Here is a 16,919-nt window from a genome sequence, read left to right on the forward strand (position 1 = left end):
TTTCCGCGGAGTCTACTCCCCTGTTTCTCCCTGTTCGGAGGCGGACTCCGGTGCCCTGCTTCGGGATATTGCACTCCCCTCCCTTACGGCGGAAGACAGAGACTCGCTGGACGTCCCTCCCACCTCGGACGAAATTGCCTCAGCTATTCGCTCGATTTCATCTGGCAAGGCCATGGGCCCCAATGGCATTCCCATTGAGCTATATAAGCTACGCCCGGATGTGCTGGCGCCCCACCTGCGTGCGATGTTCCTCGCGGCTCACTCGCAGGGCTCCCTCCCGCCGGACCAGCGTCTGGCTACAAGTGTGGTAATCCATAAGGAGGGAAAGCCCCGTGAACGGGTCACATCCTATCGGCCGATTTCGCTTTTGAACGCGGAGCCCAAAATCCTCGCCAAGGTGTTGGCTAACCGGTTGGTTGGCGTGGTGGGCGATTTGGTCCACCAAGACCAATCGGGCTTTATCCCGCACCGCAACACGGCGCTTAATCTACGGCGCTTGCACGGCGTGCTTGCGCGTGTTCCATTTGTGCGGGAGCCAGCCATCTTGGCGTCCTTGGACGCCACCATGGCGTTTGATACGCTCGAATGGCCATATCTCTGGGCGATGCTCGCGAAGTTTGGGTTCGGCCCGGGTTGTATCAGCTGGGTCAAATTACTATATTCGGGCCCAATGGCGCAGGTGGTGGTGAACGGGCGTGTGTCGACCCCGTTCGCGCTGGGACGGGGCACGCGACAGGGTTGTCCCCTGTCGCCTCTTCTGTTCGCCCTGGCCCTGGAGCCCCTGGCGGAGTGGCTGCGGTGGCACCCTTCCATCCGTGGTCTCCGCTGGACCCCCGAGCACGAGGACCGTGTGTCCCTCTACGCGGACGATATCCTTTTGTATCTCGCCTCCCCGCGCAAGTCCCTGATCGTCCTAGTTGATGTGTTGCGCTCCTTTGGTCGCAACTCAGGCCTAGTCATTAACTGGGCGAAATCCTGTGTCTACGTACTTTCCGGGGAGGCTCCGGTCCTGCCGCGGGACTGCCCGATCCAGATTGCCTCCCAGGGTTTCCGGTACTTGGGTATATATATCACTCTTGACCCGGAGGCCCGCTATGAGCGGAATCTGCTGCCCCCTCTCCAGCGTTTGAAGGAGGATGTGGTGCGCTGGCGGAGTCTCCCGCTCTCGCCGCTCGGTCGAGCGGCCTTGTTTAAAATGATGTCCTTGCCGCGCTTCCTCTATGCCCTCCAGAACACTATGGACATGGTCCCGGCAAGCTACTTTCGTGAGGTGGAGGGCCTTCAGCGGCGCCTGTTCTGGGACGGGAGGCCGCGTATTGCTCTGGCTAAACTGACGCTCCCGTGGTACGATGGAGGGGTCGCCCTCCCGGACATTAAACGGTATTACTGGGCCTCCCAGCTAGCTGCAATTAATCATGGCCTTTACGGGCCCGCCCTGAACCCGGCATTCGAGATGGACAAGATGCTCCTTCCCGGTGGCGATTACAATCGAGCACTGTACTCTGGCGTGCCCGACTCCCGTCTGACGGGACCGACGCGTGTCATGGTGCGGGTTTGGCACGCGGCTAATGCAGCTATGGGGTGGAAGGACCGTTTGACCCGGGCGTCTCCACTGTATGCCTCCGAGAGGCTGGGCTCCCTGTGGACATCAAAGGGCTTCGAGAAGTGGGACACGATCGGAATCAGCACAGTGGGGGATCTCTGGACGAGGGGGGGATTCAAAACTTTTGAGACGCTGCAGGCGGAGTTCCAGCTGCAGGGCAGTGAGTACTTTCGGTACCTACAGGTCCGCCATGCGCTGGGCTCCGTCTTCCCGGATGTTGCATCCATTCCGGAGTCTTCCCCCCTGGAGGACAGAGTGCTGGATGGCCATGTCCCGGACAGCACGATCTCCCTCATATATAAGAAGCTGATTAATGATAGATCGTGCCTGTTAACTAGTCTACGCGAGGCTTGGGTGGCCGACGGGCTGGAGCTGGACGACGAGGATTGGATGTCCGCGGTGGCCTCTCCAAAAGAGGTGGCCATCCCGGCTCGCCTTCGTTTCGTCCAGCTCAAGATCCTTCACCGGGTCTACGTGACGGGGCCACGGCTTCTACGTATGGGTTTTGCCGTGGACGGACTGTGTAAGCGTGGCTGTGGTGCGTTGGCGACTTTTATGCATATACTGTGGGAGTGCCCGAAGGTGGAGCGATTCTGGCGTGGTGTGCATGAGGTCCTGCGTGTGGTCACGCGTGTAGCGCTGCTGCCTGAAGCGAGGAGGTGCTTGTTGAATGTATGGGAACCGAATGACTATTCGGCTCCGCAGACGCGGTGGGTGACTCTGGGATACATGATAGCGAAACGTGATATTGCTCAATTGTGGGGATCCCAGAGGCCCCCTGCGGTGTCGGCCTGGAAAGAGCACATGGATTGGTGTATGTTCCGTGAAAAGGTGGTGTATGTGGCGAGGGGTAAGCCTGGGGCGTGGGTGAAAATCTGGGGCCCCTGGAACGCCTACCGTGGGGGCATTTGTGAGCCGCCACAGCTGCCGGCTGCCTCGCCTGCTCCGTCTCCCTAGCTGGACCCCCTTGCTCGGCCGCGGGCACGCGGCCCCCCAGTCCTTGATCTCCTCCCATCCCCCTCTTCAGATCTTTCCTGCCAATCTGGATCCCCCACTATGGAGCAAGTGTTGTCACCTTGAATCTTGGGTTGCCTTGCGGTTGTGGTTTTTGTTGTTGTTGTTAGTCTTTAAAATGAAACCGTACTCTGTGGCAGGACGCCGTGAGGCCTGCACCGTTGATTACTCCTGTGTTTCTACTGTGCACCGCTGAGAGACTTTTACTGTCTGTATGTACTATATTTGTGATGCTCTAGCGGCCGGCCGTGCGGTTGTAGGCCCATAACTGTAACCTTTTTATGGATGTAATAAACGGTTTCAAAAAAAAAAAAAAAAAAAAAAAAAAAACTACAATCGGGCTTTCTCCAGGGCCGCACCAAGAATTTGGAACTCTCTCCCACCCGCCATCAGAAGAATCCCTTCTCTGGCACGCTTCAAAAAGGATGCCAAAACTTTCCTCATGGGTAAATTCCTCGCCTAATCTCTGCCTTCAACCACCACAGGGAGCCTGATTAATTTACGACTATCGCCTTTCCCTCAGATTACCTACTCACTCCATCCAGAAACTGTGGGGCCTTGTACTGATTAACTGTAATTGTAAGCCGTACACATGCGTCCCTCTATCCCCTATGTACCCAGCACCCCTGTCCCTCTCCAATCGTTTGTATACTTCTGTATTTCTAAGCATTTTGTTCACTTCTGTCAACCTTGTAAAGCGCTCCGATACCCTTACGGGTCAAGTTGGCACTCTATAAAACACTAAAACAAATAAACTAATCAGAGAGACCAATTATAGTAATCTAAATGGGAAAAGAGGAGGGTGAAGTTCAGATTCTATGTAACTAATTTGACATAGATTATGTTGTACAGCTGGAAAAAGCAAGAGCATGCTGTGGTGGCAATATGCGGAATCCAAACACAATTTAGAAGAATAGAGCACAACAGGTGACATTCTTGAAGGTCACACCATTTTCCAACACTCCCAACACCACAGGCATAAATATACTTTGATCACTGTTGCACTAGCACCATTCGTTTAGCTCACCTTCTGCAGGCTGATGAAGTACCGATTCCGCTCAGCCTCTGGGTCTATAATGCCACCTTTTGCTTGCTGCTTTTCAAAGATTTTGCGCAGTTTACGTAGGTGCTGAATTGTCCTTTTGTCTGGGCTGTAAACCTCCTGGAGTGGGATTAGAAGAAGATAAGAACAATATCAAATTCTACACGTACCTGGTTTCACTTTGCCCAATGAGTGGGCAAGTTGGGGTCAGAATGGGCTAAGTTGTGACATACAAGCACATGTGAAGAAATTATGTTACACCACTGTTTCAGTCCTGCTGCTTTTCAGCCCCAAGAAATGCAGCAGGCCTCTAGACTGCACTAACTACTTCATAGCCATGGTCTCGATCACCTGAAAAGTGCCTTATACACAAGTTCTGATTCTTACCAAAGGATGATTAGGTGGCGGAGCAGCCTCAAGCATCTCAAGATCGTAGGTCAGTGGCTCACGGCAGACTGGACACTGCACCCCAATAACCTGTGTAAGAAAAGAGACAGAGTTATGCATCTGATATTCAAGCAAAGACAGAAGTCCTCCAATGTGACATTGAGCAAACAGAAAATAACCTGCTTGATATCAGAGCAGAGCCAGAGGTATACCGGACAGAATGCACATGTGAATGCAGAGTACTTGGGTTATCAGACAGTAAAGAGGAAGATACTTGTGATAATGGTGAAGAGACAGTCAGAGTACACATGCAATACCAAAAGAGAAGGGTATATAAATGGTAAAGCATAAACTTAATATATGGAATATCAACACTGAGGCTTAAGTGCGCATATGTGAAACTTTACACAGACGGTCATCCACGTAAACTCGGAGCATGGACACAAGTCTAACCAAGTCATTAAAAAGCAAAGTGAGGGTGATGTTCACAGGTAGAGGGGAAGATCGTTCCAGAAGAGGTAGGAGAGGGAACAACCTCCGCTGTAGCTTTGACGGATGCAGGGAAGTGTGCGAGGGAGAAGGAGCACAGTTATCCGTGGGTGCTCCCGAGTGGATGGAGATCATGATGGCATTGTGAGTGGGTCCCAGGTGTGAGCGGGTGGCTGTGGGTGGTGTCTTTTTGTGTAAAGAGGTTGTCAATGCCCGTGGGTTGGGGGTTGAACTTGCTGTAGATGGCGGATATCCTGTTATGGGAGTAGTCTGCAAGTGTTTCACTCAATTTTTGGGAAGGGTGGACTGTATTCTTGGTGGCTGAAGGGTAGGAGAACTCTGATGATGCTGAAGTGTTCCTTGGTGGGGTTGGCGCTTGCTTCCATGTGGTCTGTCAGGACTTCTCTTTTTGTCTCCTTTAGGTGTTAGCGGTATTTGTTCAGCGTGGACTTGAAGGTGGCGTGGTCTGTGGGGTTTCTGTTGGAGAGCCATCATCTTTCTAGCCGCTTGCATGGTTCTGAGTTGTGTTGTATACTAATTGGAATGTTTTGTGGATCTGCAAGTATTGGCAGGCTTCATGGGGGCAGCTCTGTCGGCACAGTTGGAGATCCAGGCACAGACGTTCTGGATGGCCTCCTCCAGGTTGATTGTGGGCCGGGTGGTGTGGAGTGTGTCTGTCCATTGAGTCTCTGTCACTTTGCTCCAGTTGCGGTGGGAGGCGCTCGGGGGCTTGGTGGGAGTGCTTGGGGACCCTACAATAGTGGACAGTGGTGTGGTCGGTCCAGGTAAGCTCGGTGACAAGGCTGTACTTGACTCTGTTGCTGTCTGTGAAGATTGGGTCCAAAGTGTGTCCTGCGCAGTGTGTAGAGTCACTGACCAGCTGGGTGAGGCAGACGTTGCTCATTCTTTCCAGGAGGTTCGTAGAGTTGAAGTCTTTGGGGTAGGCGAGTTGGAAGTTCAGGTTTCAAAGGAAGATATAGTGCTTTGAGTCAATGGCAATAGTTTCAATTAATTCAGTGATGGTGAGCGAGTACTTAGTCCTGGGGGTCTGTAGGTGAGGGTGCCTCTGAAGGTCGTCTTGGCATCTGTTTTAATTTGGAAGTGGAGATGTTCCATGATTGGTGTGGTGTCGTCTTCGGTGGTAGAGCAGCAGAGAGTTTCCTTGTGGATGATGGCGATGCCGCCCCAGTGTCTGATCTTGTAGCCCGTGGGCGTTGCGATGGCTGTGTCAGCAAGTTGAGGAGGGGTTGAGCTAAGTCTCAGTGATGAAGATTACGTCTGGGTGAGGGATGAGATTGTGACCCAGATTTTGGTGCCTTGTTTGAGAAGGGATCTGGCATTGAGCAGGATGCACCGGGACACTCGTGGTCGGCAGGGTGGGGGTGGTGAGGGTTCCAGTGCAGGTAGGGGGCCCTGCAGAGCAAGAGAAGCGGTGGTCGGAGGGCAAGGGTTCCTGATGCTAGGCGCGGTCCGGGCATGGATGGGTCAGAGTGTAGTAGAATAGAGTGGAAAGTGGCATGGAGTGGTGTAGAGATATTTGTGTAGAGCGTCAGAGTGGAGTAGCTTTGAAGAGTTGCATGAAGTGGAGTAGAGTGTTGTAGAGTGGAGTGGCAGAGTGAAATACAGTGTCAGAGTGGAGGAGAGGTCAATGGAGCAGAAAGTCAGAGTGGAGCGGCGCAGAGTGGAGCAGTGCAGTGGCAAAGGGCACAGTGCAGTGGCAACGGGCACAGTGGCGTAGTGTGGAGTGGCGAAGTGTATAGTGCAGTGGTGAAGAGTATAGTGGCGTAGAGTAGAGGGGAGTGGGGTAAAGTTGAGTGCAGTGGCGTGGAGAGGTGCAGAGTGGAGGGGTAAAGTGGTGTATGCATGGTACGGTAGAGCACGGCCATTACAGAGAACACATCTTCAATTGAAATGACATGCACATTTGCAGACATACATTTTTGCGGATAAAAGTATACAGCGCACAAACTATAATGTATGGTTATGTTATCACCTAGTGTATTGATTTGTTTTGATCATACAAAAATATTTGCTGCCACCACACTTTAGAATTACCCAAAAACGTGCTTAGTTTGTGCATTGCATATTGTAGATCTGTAAATTTCGTTTACATTTAAATGTAGTTTTGTGCATGAAAAAAAATATATAACACCGTACAGCACCTCCCCCCAACCCCTCAAAACTAGTGAAGTCAGAGAAAGAAAAAGTAAACACCAAGCTCCCTGAAAGATAGAGCCTGGTATTTGACTTCAGTCTTTGAATGCACAGCAAATGTGACTCGAGAGGACTTGAAGGCCTGTTTACAGAAATTCAGTACTACTGGAAGAATACAGTAAATAGGGTTTGGGCAAGGGAAGGGACAGACTCAAGCTGGATAGCCAAAAACAAACAAAGCCAGGAAATAGAAAGCAAACAAATGTGAGTTACAAAACACAAAGTCAATGGTACGCAATGGGCAGAATGTATCCCCAGAGACGCTTTCAAATGTCCCCAAGATATTGTCAGCAAACCAGACTGCTGCACTGTCTGGTAGGCTTCAACCTAAAAATGAACATGTGATACACAGATAGAATGTCATTTATTTGATACGAAACCAATAAAGCAATGCTGCTCATATGATGCCACAGAAAGGAGGATGCCAGAACAAATTTAAGAGAACACACAGGACACTATGGACCAGAGGTCAAAGGATACACAAGTGGTACCAGGAAAAGGGAGTGAAACCCTGGTTATAACAGAGAGCAATGAAAGAATGTATGCGACTATCGAAGCACAGGATAAAGCATAGATTGGAAGGCACCCATCAAAGAAATTAGGGTATCTGTGTAGAATAGACAAAAAGGCACCTATGCAATTCAAGAGAACTGATACAATCTTAATTGTGATATCAATAAGCATACACAAAATGATATCCAAGTAATATCAGAACAGAGATAGAAAGGCACACATGCAATATCAGGAATGAGACAGATACCCATACAATAATAGGCAGCAAGGTACCCAAGGTGACAGCAGAGACACACCATTACCATATGATTTAGCGGACTTGGACAGTAATGACACAGAAGAGAACATGTGAAGGGTATATCTGTGATAAAAGAGGTGTACGCATGTGACCCCAAGAGCAGAATCAGCAAGGGACTTTCATATAAGAGGAGTAACAGATTTTCCAGTGACAAAGCACAGCTGAATGGTACATAGCAATATCAGAGCCGCAACTGGAGAGTAGCCATGTGTAAGCAAAGAATACCTATCTGAAACTAGAGCAAGGACTACAGTTGTTACTTTGGCAATAGCAGGAGCATGAAGCTCATGTTAAATCTTAGAAGATACCGAATGTGTAATCTTGGCCATGCTGAATTTACCTGCTGAGGCGGGGCAATCCGATTTTGTTCCTGCTCCTCCAACTTGCTCTGCACTTCTTCCTCCATGTGATGAGCATAACGTGCCAAACAGTGCGAGTGGAAATAATGATAGCATGAGGTCTTAGTGAATGCTTCATTTGCCTAAAAAACAAAAAAAGAACATATTCAGTTCAAAACCTGTTCTCTCTTAGGAGGAGGAAGGAGTGTGGGGGTGCTGAGAAGGTGGGAAATAAATAAGATTACTTACTTGTGATACTAGTTCTTCACATTGATTTTTCAAGGAGTCACACGCTTTGTTTCAAATGCTAAAAATTGTCAGTATAAGAATGCCCACTTATTTAAAAAAAAACACAAAAATATAATGTGTACTGTGCACAAAATTTAGAGACCTGTGTGGAAGTGGACAGAATATTAACTGAAAGGACCTACTAATAAGTGACAATATATTATTTATGGGAAATGCTGATGTTCTATGAATGTATAACTAGAACTTCTAGCTGTCAAAGTGCAAAGTTTATCTTCCCAAACGAAATGTCATTTGTAGGCTACATGGAGAAAACATACTACAGTTCCATTACTTTTTTATTTTGATAAACTCATTTTTATTGTTTTATTAGGAGGTACAATAGGTCAAATCAAAAAGCCACAATAGGTGTGTACATAGCAGCAGTGGATGTCTCATGCAACAGAAACAATATCACTTCCCCATCCACAGCGTTACAGTGGGTCAATGCCCATGGCCCCAAACCATTTGCTCCATAATTTGGCATATTTAGCAGGACACTCCCGCGCCTCGTTTACAGGCTTAGTCTGCTGGGAGCACCAGTCCACCCCTGCCTCCACTGAGATATCGTCAGGGACTTGGAGGCCTTCTAGTGGGCTACAATGTCACGCTTAGCAACAAGCAGGGTCGTCCCCAGGAGAACCCAATCTGCACGGGAACCCCCGACCCATTGATCCCTCCCTGGAGGATCAGTAATAGGCACATTTCTATCTCAGTATTAAAGATGTCGGAAAGTTCAGCGACCACTGTTTCCCAGTATCGTGTTAAGCTGAGACAGGACCAGATCATGTGAAAAAAAGTCTGCTGGGACTTGAGAAGTGGAATCATGCAGAGCTGGCCAGGGGTTTTGCTTTGAACAACCGGTCGGTGGATAGGTGTGCGCAATGTAAGTAGTAGGTTTGCACTAGCTGGACCCTTGATTACATGGTCAGAACTTTGGGGCCATCAGTGCATTCCACCAGTCATCATCCTCCATAGGTCCTTGCCAACCCTCCCAGCGGGCTCTAAGGGCAGTCAATGTGTCTGGGGTGTTAATAATCAGTGTGCGGTAAATTTTGGACACACCCCCTTTACACAGCGCAGAAGGGACGTGTACACGCTGTGCATGGCACAGCTGCAAATTATGAAACTACGTCCTGGACAGGGTTTACATCTGCTGGAGCTCCTGAAATGAAGAAGTGTGTACCCTTCGAAACATCCCCTAAAAGTGTAATGTAGATGGCATCCCACCGACCAAAACCCCTCAGCGCCAACACCTCACCCAACCAGGCACTGTGCCACAAGTGGGTCTGTTGAGTGAATTTAGACCACCATCCTGTATGTCAGAGAGCAGCCCTCCACCCACTGAACATCAACCGAGTTACCTGAGGGAACGTATTGGGGAGCGTGGCACCGTAAAGCATTGCCATGATTCGGGGAAAGCCAAATGTATGGAGTTAAGCTTGTATTCTGGGTCAGACCACCGGCTACTAAGCCAGTCGTTAACAAGGAGGTGTAATGCAAATTAGCATGGCTACAGATTGGACATATTTTAATCAAATGGGGGGAGGTAGAAGGAGCGGTGATCCATTCAGCTTCCAGGTAGATATTTATAATCAAAGGGAATGGATCACTTGTAGCTGTCACCAGGGTTCAGGTACTCGTTTCCGATGTTTGGTAAAGAACCCTCATTCACGTAAGATGGTTGCGCAGCGGTATATCTTGATTCTCCGCCTTGATGTCAAAAACGTGACAGCATCATTGCGGAGAATCAAGATATACCGCCGCACAACCATCTTACGTGAATGAGGGTTCTTTACCAAACATCGGAAACAAGTACCTGAACCCTGGTGACAGCTACAAGTGATCCATTCCCTTTGATTATAAATATCTACAGATTGGACATACCCAGGCCACCATCATAAGGGGCCCGTTAGCAGGTCGTGAATGCTAGGCGAGGCCGCAAATTAGGCCATAGGAAAGTGATCGCCAAGGAAACCATTTCCCTGAATGAATGGCAAGGAAACATTTGTGGCAAATTTTAAAAGAGGTATAGAAATCGTGACAGTATCTTCATCTCATATAGTGCCATCCTCCCCATAACATTTAATGGGAGTGTCTGCCACTTCTTGAGATCTTTTTTGACCTTGCGAGTAAGGGGTGTAACATTGAGAGACCACATTGAGTGCTTTGAGTTTCTGCTGGACAGCTTTATATGATTGTCGCTTGGCCTGGACCTCATAGGTGTAATCTGGGAAAATCTGGATTTTAGAGTTCTCATATTGGAGGTCTGGGATCACTCTGGCTTGACGCAGGATACAGTTTCTGTCTTTGAATATGTGTAATCTCGCTTTCATGGGCGGTCGATGTGCACCTGGGGGAGGGTTTGGGGGTTAGTATCTTGTGGGCCTGCTCCAGTGCGAACTAAGAGGGGAGTTTGTGGGTGGTATCCATGACTTAATCCATTCCTCAAGGAATTCAGCAGGGTGAGTGCGCTCACGTTCCACCAGCAAACCCCAAAAACACAGATTGAAGTCTAGCGTTTTTTTGCATCCTCGGTGTGGTGGTGAAGCTAATTCGTGTGAGTTAAGAGATGAGCAACTTTGGCCTTAAGGTTGGTGATCTCATATTTGACCATGGAGAGGCGGCCCCCAGCTTCTGTGATGCGGCCGAACCAGTTGCACACATCCTGACGGACGAGTGCCACATCCTTACGCACCTCCCCAATCTTGGTCTCGACCACTGGTTGCAATGTTGAGTATCTTGTCAAGGTGTCCTTCCGAAGAAGCTACTTTATCTAGGGCCTCCCCCCAGTTGCTCCAGCAGGAGTAGTGAACTGGTCAATACGTTGCTGGAAGGGGGTGGTTTTGCTGCTTAATCCTTCACCATGATCAGCATGTGACACAGTCCCTGTTCGGTAGAGTCAGGTCCGCTTGCTGAAATCCACTGCATCATGAGCAACCAGACACAGGGCTGATCACTGACCACCAGCAAGAGTGGCGGACGGAAGTGGGGAGGCACCCGGATGCAAAAGAGTAGGGGCAGGCAAAGGCCACAGGTGGACCACAGCCCCACTAAGCAATCCAATTTCAAACAGTTGGGTGAAAGTAAGAGCGGCAGGGGCCTGCACCACCAGCGATCTGCCCCGCGAGGACCCCACCTGAGCTGGCGAGGTCCAGCCGGCGTTGCCTAATCGATCAGTACCGCGCCCCGGGCATCCCATGTGAGGGTGAATATAGTGTGTGATTTCCAAAGCATGCCATCCACAGGTGGAGAAGACGCACCATCCCTCACACCCAAACTAAGAAGGAGGGCGTCCTGCCAGAAGATGGATGGAGAAGGGAACCTCTGTACTGCTGCGTGAAGTGGGCTCCCCCGTTGGTAAATTACACGCACCTGTGGGACTCAAAGTCCAATAAAAACTCTTCGCAGCCTGGCGCAATGCACCCCCCATCAGCAGGTGTAACTGTGCAGGACTGCTGAGCATTTCGAAATGTATCTCCCCGGAGCCAGTATGTTGCTGCAGCCGACAAAAGGCATCAGGCCCAGAGATCAGATCGAGACCCCAAAGTCTGGTGAGTTGCAGGAGATGAGATGAATGAAGCCCGGGGCACCCGATCAAGGCCGCATCTCCAAAGCTACACGGTGCCCAACGCAAAGTCAGGGGCCACAGTCCGGAGAAGTTGTATGAAGAGGGAGGCAGCCAGGGCAGCTCAACGTGCTCCCTGCCCCTCAGAGCTAGTCAGTCAGGGAGCAGCCCCCGCACAGGCCCTCGCCACGGTGGGCCTCAGAGCCTGTGTCTATACTCCGAACGGGGTTGCAGCCACTCACCTTGGACTCTTGTGCGGCCCGATGTGGCAGGATCCGCCAGTGCTCGTGGTCTGTCTGTCGTCGGGTGGTGGTCACCCCTTTTCCGTGATTCCACTCCGCTCACTGCCACAACATCTGGGGAGGCCAAGCCTCCAAATCCTCAGCCCCGCGAGTGCTTCAATTGCCACGCTCCGGGACAGTTTGAGGAGAGAGATGATTCGAGCCAACAGGCATCCTGCCCCAGCAATGACAAACAACGAGGGAGGAGCCCCCCCCCCCCCCCCCCCCCCTCAACCCCTTCACAGCCCCTGCTCACGTCAGGGCCCGGAGCCAGTGAGCGCATTCCCAGCAGGGCCGCAAAACTCACCCAGACCTCAGCTGCGGCTCCTCTGCAGCAGGTACAGGGCTCGTATAGGTCTTGCAAGTCACAAGATGCCAGGACGATTCAGTCTTGAGACCGGGTTACCACTGCCTGCGTGGTCTGCAGGCCTAAAGGCCGACCAGGCACACCATCTTGGGCCGCAACTGAGCTTCGGCCCCACGAGTCTTCGTTGATCTCACCGGGCAAACCAAAGCCCCTTTCGAGGAGAAATTACGTTGAAGGAGTCGCTATGGGTTCATGCGCGCACTGGTGAGGAAGGACACTGCAGATGGAAGCGGATGACGAAGGGGTCCGGAGCACTTTCAGTGTGTGATCGCCATCTTGAAGCCCCTAGTCATGCCCCTCGGTTTCATTCTTCATATTCCAACATGTCTAGGGGTACAACTACTCTCATCAACTCCAAGGTTAGGCTCCAGGGATGGACGACAAAAAAGAAGAAAGGATGGATGGATGATATAGAAAGTCTACCCATCTTTCAAAACACACCTTTATTAACTTGATGTGCAACTTAGAATGTAAGTGCATCAAGGTGTTTATATCTTTATACATCTTTCCCTCGCATATTCCAAGCAATTTCCAAAATGTTTTTGAAAATGAATTATAAACAAAACCCAAAACGGCTTGGTAGATTAACTATCTTCACCAATCGTAGTCAAAAACACATCGTTAACTTGGTCCACCTAGGATAAATTGTGATGCACATTATTTTAGCTGTTCATATAGGTTCCCTATGCTGGACAGCACATTTGAAAGCAAACTCACGAGCAACAATTCCAAACTGCCACACCTATATTTTCTGTTAATGATTTTCTCTTAAAAATAAAATAGACCTCATTATATTTGGAGACAACAGTGAATGGGAAAACCGCAAATTGTTATGCAATTTTGATGATGTACTTGACTGCCAAAGTGTAACCTAAAATACCAAATTGTATATGCTTTTTCTAGAAGCTTGATCCATTACCACTTAAAATAAATAAAAAATAATAAGATTTAAGGGGCTGTGTAACGAATTTTGAAACAACCAGAATAGATATAAAAGAAAAGTCAAAGGCATCAACATCCTTTGGACTGCGGTCAAGATAATTATTAAGAAGTTGCCAGCTGGCTGTCCTTCAGAACCAAATTCCTGAGCAAGAAGACTGGTCAGAGAAGCTGCTAAGAGGGCAAAGGCAACTTTGAAGGAATTACAGGCTTTTACGCCTAATGTGTGCAGGTGACAACAATACCCCCACCCACAAAGAAGAGTGGATTCAAGAAGGAAGGAACTACTTGAGGAAGCCCACCCTCTATCCCATTTGAAGCATGCAAAAATACACTCTAGAGATTCTGTAGCCCGAAGATACATGGTTCACATATTTGGCCTAAATGTTACAAAGCCAAGTACCACGGTAATTGAAAATATAGAAAAGAAAATTAAAGGGTAAGAGCTTCTATAGGAACTGTAGAAGTGAGGGGGGGCATTCATACAAATAAAAAATATATTATCTCCGTCTATGCTCTGTGGAGAAGTGTGGCTCAATGGTTAGAGCGGCAGACCCTGATGCAGAGGTCTGGCCCAGGACCAGGGTTCAATTCCCGCCTCGGCGGGTCTTGGGCTCAATTTCCTCGGACCTGGTAATTCTTGCATCGGTGCCTATTCTAATCATGGGTCCCACTCTGCAACTCTGGGCAATAGCTTGCTTAATCTCCACAACGGCCCCAACAGCGCGGGGATGCCTGGCACATTACCGCCTTGAAGCTACATAGAATATCTCACACATGCTTCTCAGTGTGAATGACATACCACCAATTTTACACAGGTATTTAACTAGAGAATCAGATATATTGGCTACAATTAGTAATGTCGTTGCTTGGTCAGGGGGATGGTTGTCACCCACGAAAGAAGGAGTACCACATTGGTGGACCCACAAGCCAGAGGATGTTACTGTAATTCCAGAATCCTGAAGGAGCATCAATCAATGCTATATCCAGGCAGTAAGGCCAAAACAAATTGATGTGACAAGGAAATAAATTAGCATCACTTGCTCCCTTACTGTTGGAGAATTTGTTGTGAAATACAAAGAAAACCTTAGGACCAGATTTCAAACTGATCATTTTGCAAAAATAAGCAAACTAAAGCAGAGGTTTTAGGGGCCGCTTGGTTATTTCCTTCAACAATCTATTCTGTACAGCCTTTGATGTGACAGATTGTTCAGAGCACTCCAGTCTGACTTAAGCATTCTCAAATAATGGAAATGTCATTTGATAGAGTTGACCTTTTTGATCAACAAGCTGATGAGCATCTTCAAGCAATTACTGAGAACAGTGGCAGCAAAAATACTGGCGGCACTTTCCACATGCATTTTTCAACCTACTATGTTAGAAGATGAATGCCGCCCTACCAACATTTCAGCTACATATATCAAGCAATAAAGAGTTACATCCTCCAACAACAGTTCTCCGTCAGAGTCATCTTCATTAATTTCATAGACTTTAAGCTACAGAAGCACATGCGTGGGTTCTGGGAGTACTCCCCCCAACAAAAAATAACTGTCTAATGCCGAACAAGCAATGATTATGTAGGACGTAATTTTCATTGTTTTTTTTAAGCTTCTAAAAAACTGATACTTAAAGATCAACGTACAAATACATGGAGCTGCTGTTCTAGCTTCCCATTTCTCTAATTTCAGAGAGAGAAAATAAAAAAAACTTCCGATTGGCATATCTCTCATCTGTAGAGCTAACCGCTGCATTGCCATGTTAAGGTAGCCAACAGTCACAGCAATTACAGCATGAAACAGTGACAGTTGGTTATGACTAGCTGGTAAAAAGAATAAGATTATTCCAAATCCCTGTACCCTATCCGATGGCTCTAAGAGGGAGTGTGGAAATTTAGCTTGCGAACTGAACATTATCTGCGCCATCTTGTCTCTCCCCAGCGCGACACGCAGGAAAGCGCACGGCAGCCATTTTAGGCACCCTGGTCTCTCCCTGCTCATTGCCGATCGCCAGCACGTCCCCCTGGCGCTGCAAACATTCCCCCGCGCGCCGGCCACCCCCGCTCTCTCATATACGGGCCATAAACCCTCTCCTTCTGCGCGACCCTGCCATGGAACCACATCCCCACGCCTGACCGACATCCCATACATGATTATGCATCTCTTTGATAACCCCCTTCCTCTGCGCCCCATTGTCCGAACCGATCCCAGGCCATCACCTAGCCCTGCGGATGCAGTTTATTGCACCTACTGTAAGGGAAACACCCCACATCAAAGGGATTACAGTAGATCAAGGCCCCCCACCCCCTGAGACCCGACCGGTCGCACACACCCCCGGGAAGTTGCGGAATGTCCAGCTGTGTGATAGCCATCTCCTACTGTGGGTGGGGTGGGGACTTCCACTGTAGATATGTGTGGGAACGAGCTCGAAGTGGGGATTCTGAGGATGTTCTTTCTTACATCAAAGTGATCTCAAGAATGTGCCATGTATGATAACCCTGCAATAAAGTCATAAACGTGTGTATAAGAGACCAGGTCTCAGAGATGCAGTTAGAGCACCTCGTGACGATACCTTGCTGTCTGATCTGATGTGTTCTGCTCCGACGGAATAAAACTTTGTTTCCTGCCTTCCAGTCTCCGGCGCCTGCCTCTTTCATTGGTAAATTATCGAATGGTATAAGAGGCGATTACCGCCGGGCAATACTTGAAAGGTTATCGACTGAAACTGCCGCTACCGTTTAACAATTGGCGTCCCAAGCGTGGGGCCCATCAGCGACACGTGGATCTATTGGGAGAGGTCCCGACGACAGAGTGAACGACTGCAACGATCGGGAGAGCTCCTGCCCGATAGACCCTCGTCTGGCAGCCGATCATCCGAACTTCACTGGTTCCGAGCAGACCTCTCTCGAGTGATCTACGGTCCTAACTGGGAACCATCAGGAGTGCCGCGGCAAATACGGAGAGTAGAGGACGATCGGGCGCTGGAGGCGGAAGACGAGAAACTGTCCACGCGGTCCGGGTAAGGTCGTGAAACACGACAAATTGCGAAATAATTGATTGATTGACTGAAATACCTGTATTGCTCATTGATTGTTCTCTTTGAGATATTCGCTGTCTACAAACGGGGAGGAGTAGAAATACTCTCTCTCTCTCTCCCTTCGCAGATAGTGAAGGGTAAGTAATGCAGACTTTGGTCCACGTTGTAACCCGTCGTGCCTATCTTTATCTCCCCACTGATTGATTGTCCGAACATTGATTGTTTTGAAGAATAGTGCTCTTTGAGATATTCTCTGTTTGCAAATAACGTAGAACAGAAATATTCTGTCTAGTCTTTGCAAATAGTGAAGGGTAGGTAACGCAGACTTTTGTCCCCGTTGTAACCCGTCGTGCCTATCTTTATCTCCCTATTGATTGATTGATTGTCCGAACACTAGCTGTTCGATATTGGTTCTTTTGGAGGTATTCTCTGCTTACAAATAACGAGGAATAGAGATATTCTGTCTAGTCTTTGCAAGCAGTGAAAAGATAGGTAGTGCTGACTTTTGTCCCCGTTGAAACCCGTCATGCCTATCTTCTCCCCACTGA

The 16,919-nt window shown here is 49.0% G+C and overlaps 1 protein-coding gene across 6 annotated transcripts in view; it reads right to left on the reverse strand.

Moving 5' to 3' along the window:
- RNF25 (ring finger protein 25) overlaps positions 1-16,919 on the reverse strand; it is a 158,436-nt gene that overhangs the window by 38,235 nt on the left and 103,282 nt on the right. For all 6 annotated transcript variants that reach the window (XM_085618416.1, XM_085618417.1, XM_085618420.1 and 3 more), the window contains 3 exons: positions 7,901-8,041; positions 4,047-4,136; positions 3,645-3,779 (listed from right to left, as the gene is read on the reverse strand). In XM_085618416.1, coding sequence (XP_085474542.1) covers positions 3,645-3,779; positions 4,047-4,136; positions 7,901-8,041 — 366 coding nt within the window. The remainder of the gene's footprint in view (positions 1-3,644; positions 3,780-4,046; positions 4,137-7,900; positions 8,042-16,919) is intronic.

Source organism: Triturus cristatus, chromosome 7 (genome assembly GCF_964204655.1).
Source record: "Triturus cristatus chromosome 7, aTriCri1.1, whole genome shotgun sequence".
Lineage (NCBI taxonomy): Eukaryota > Metazoa > Chordata > Amphibia > Caudata > Salamandridae > Triturus > Triturus cristatus.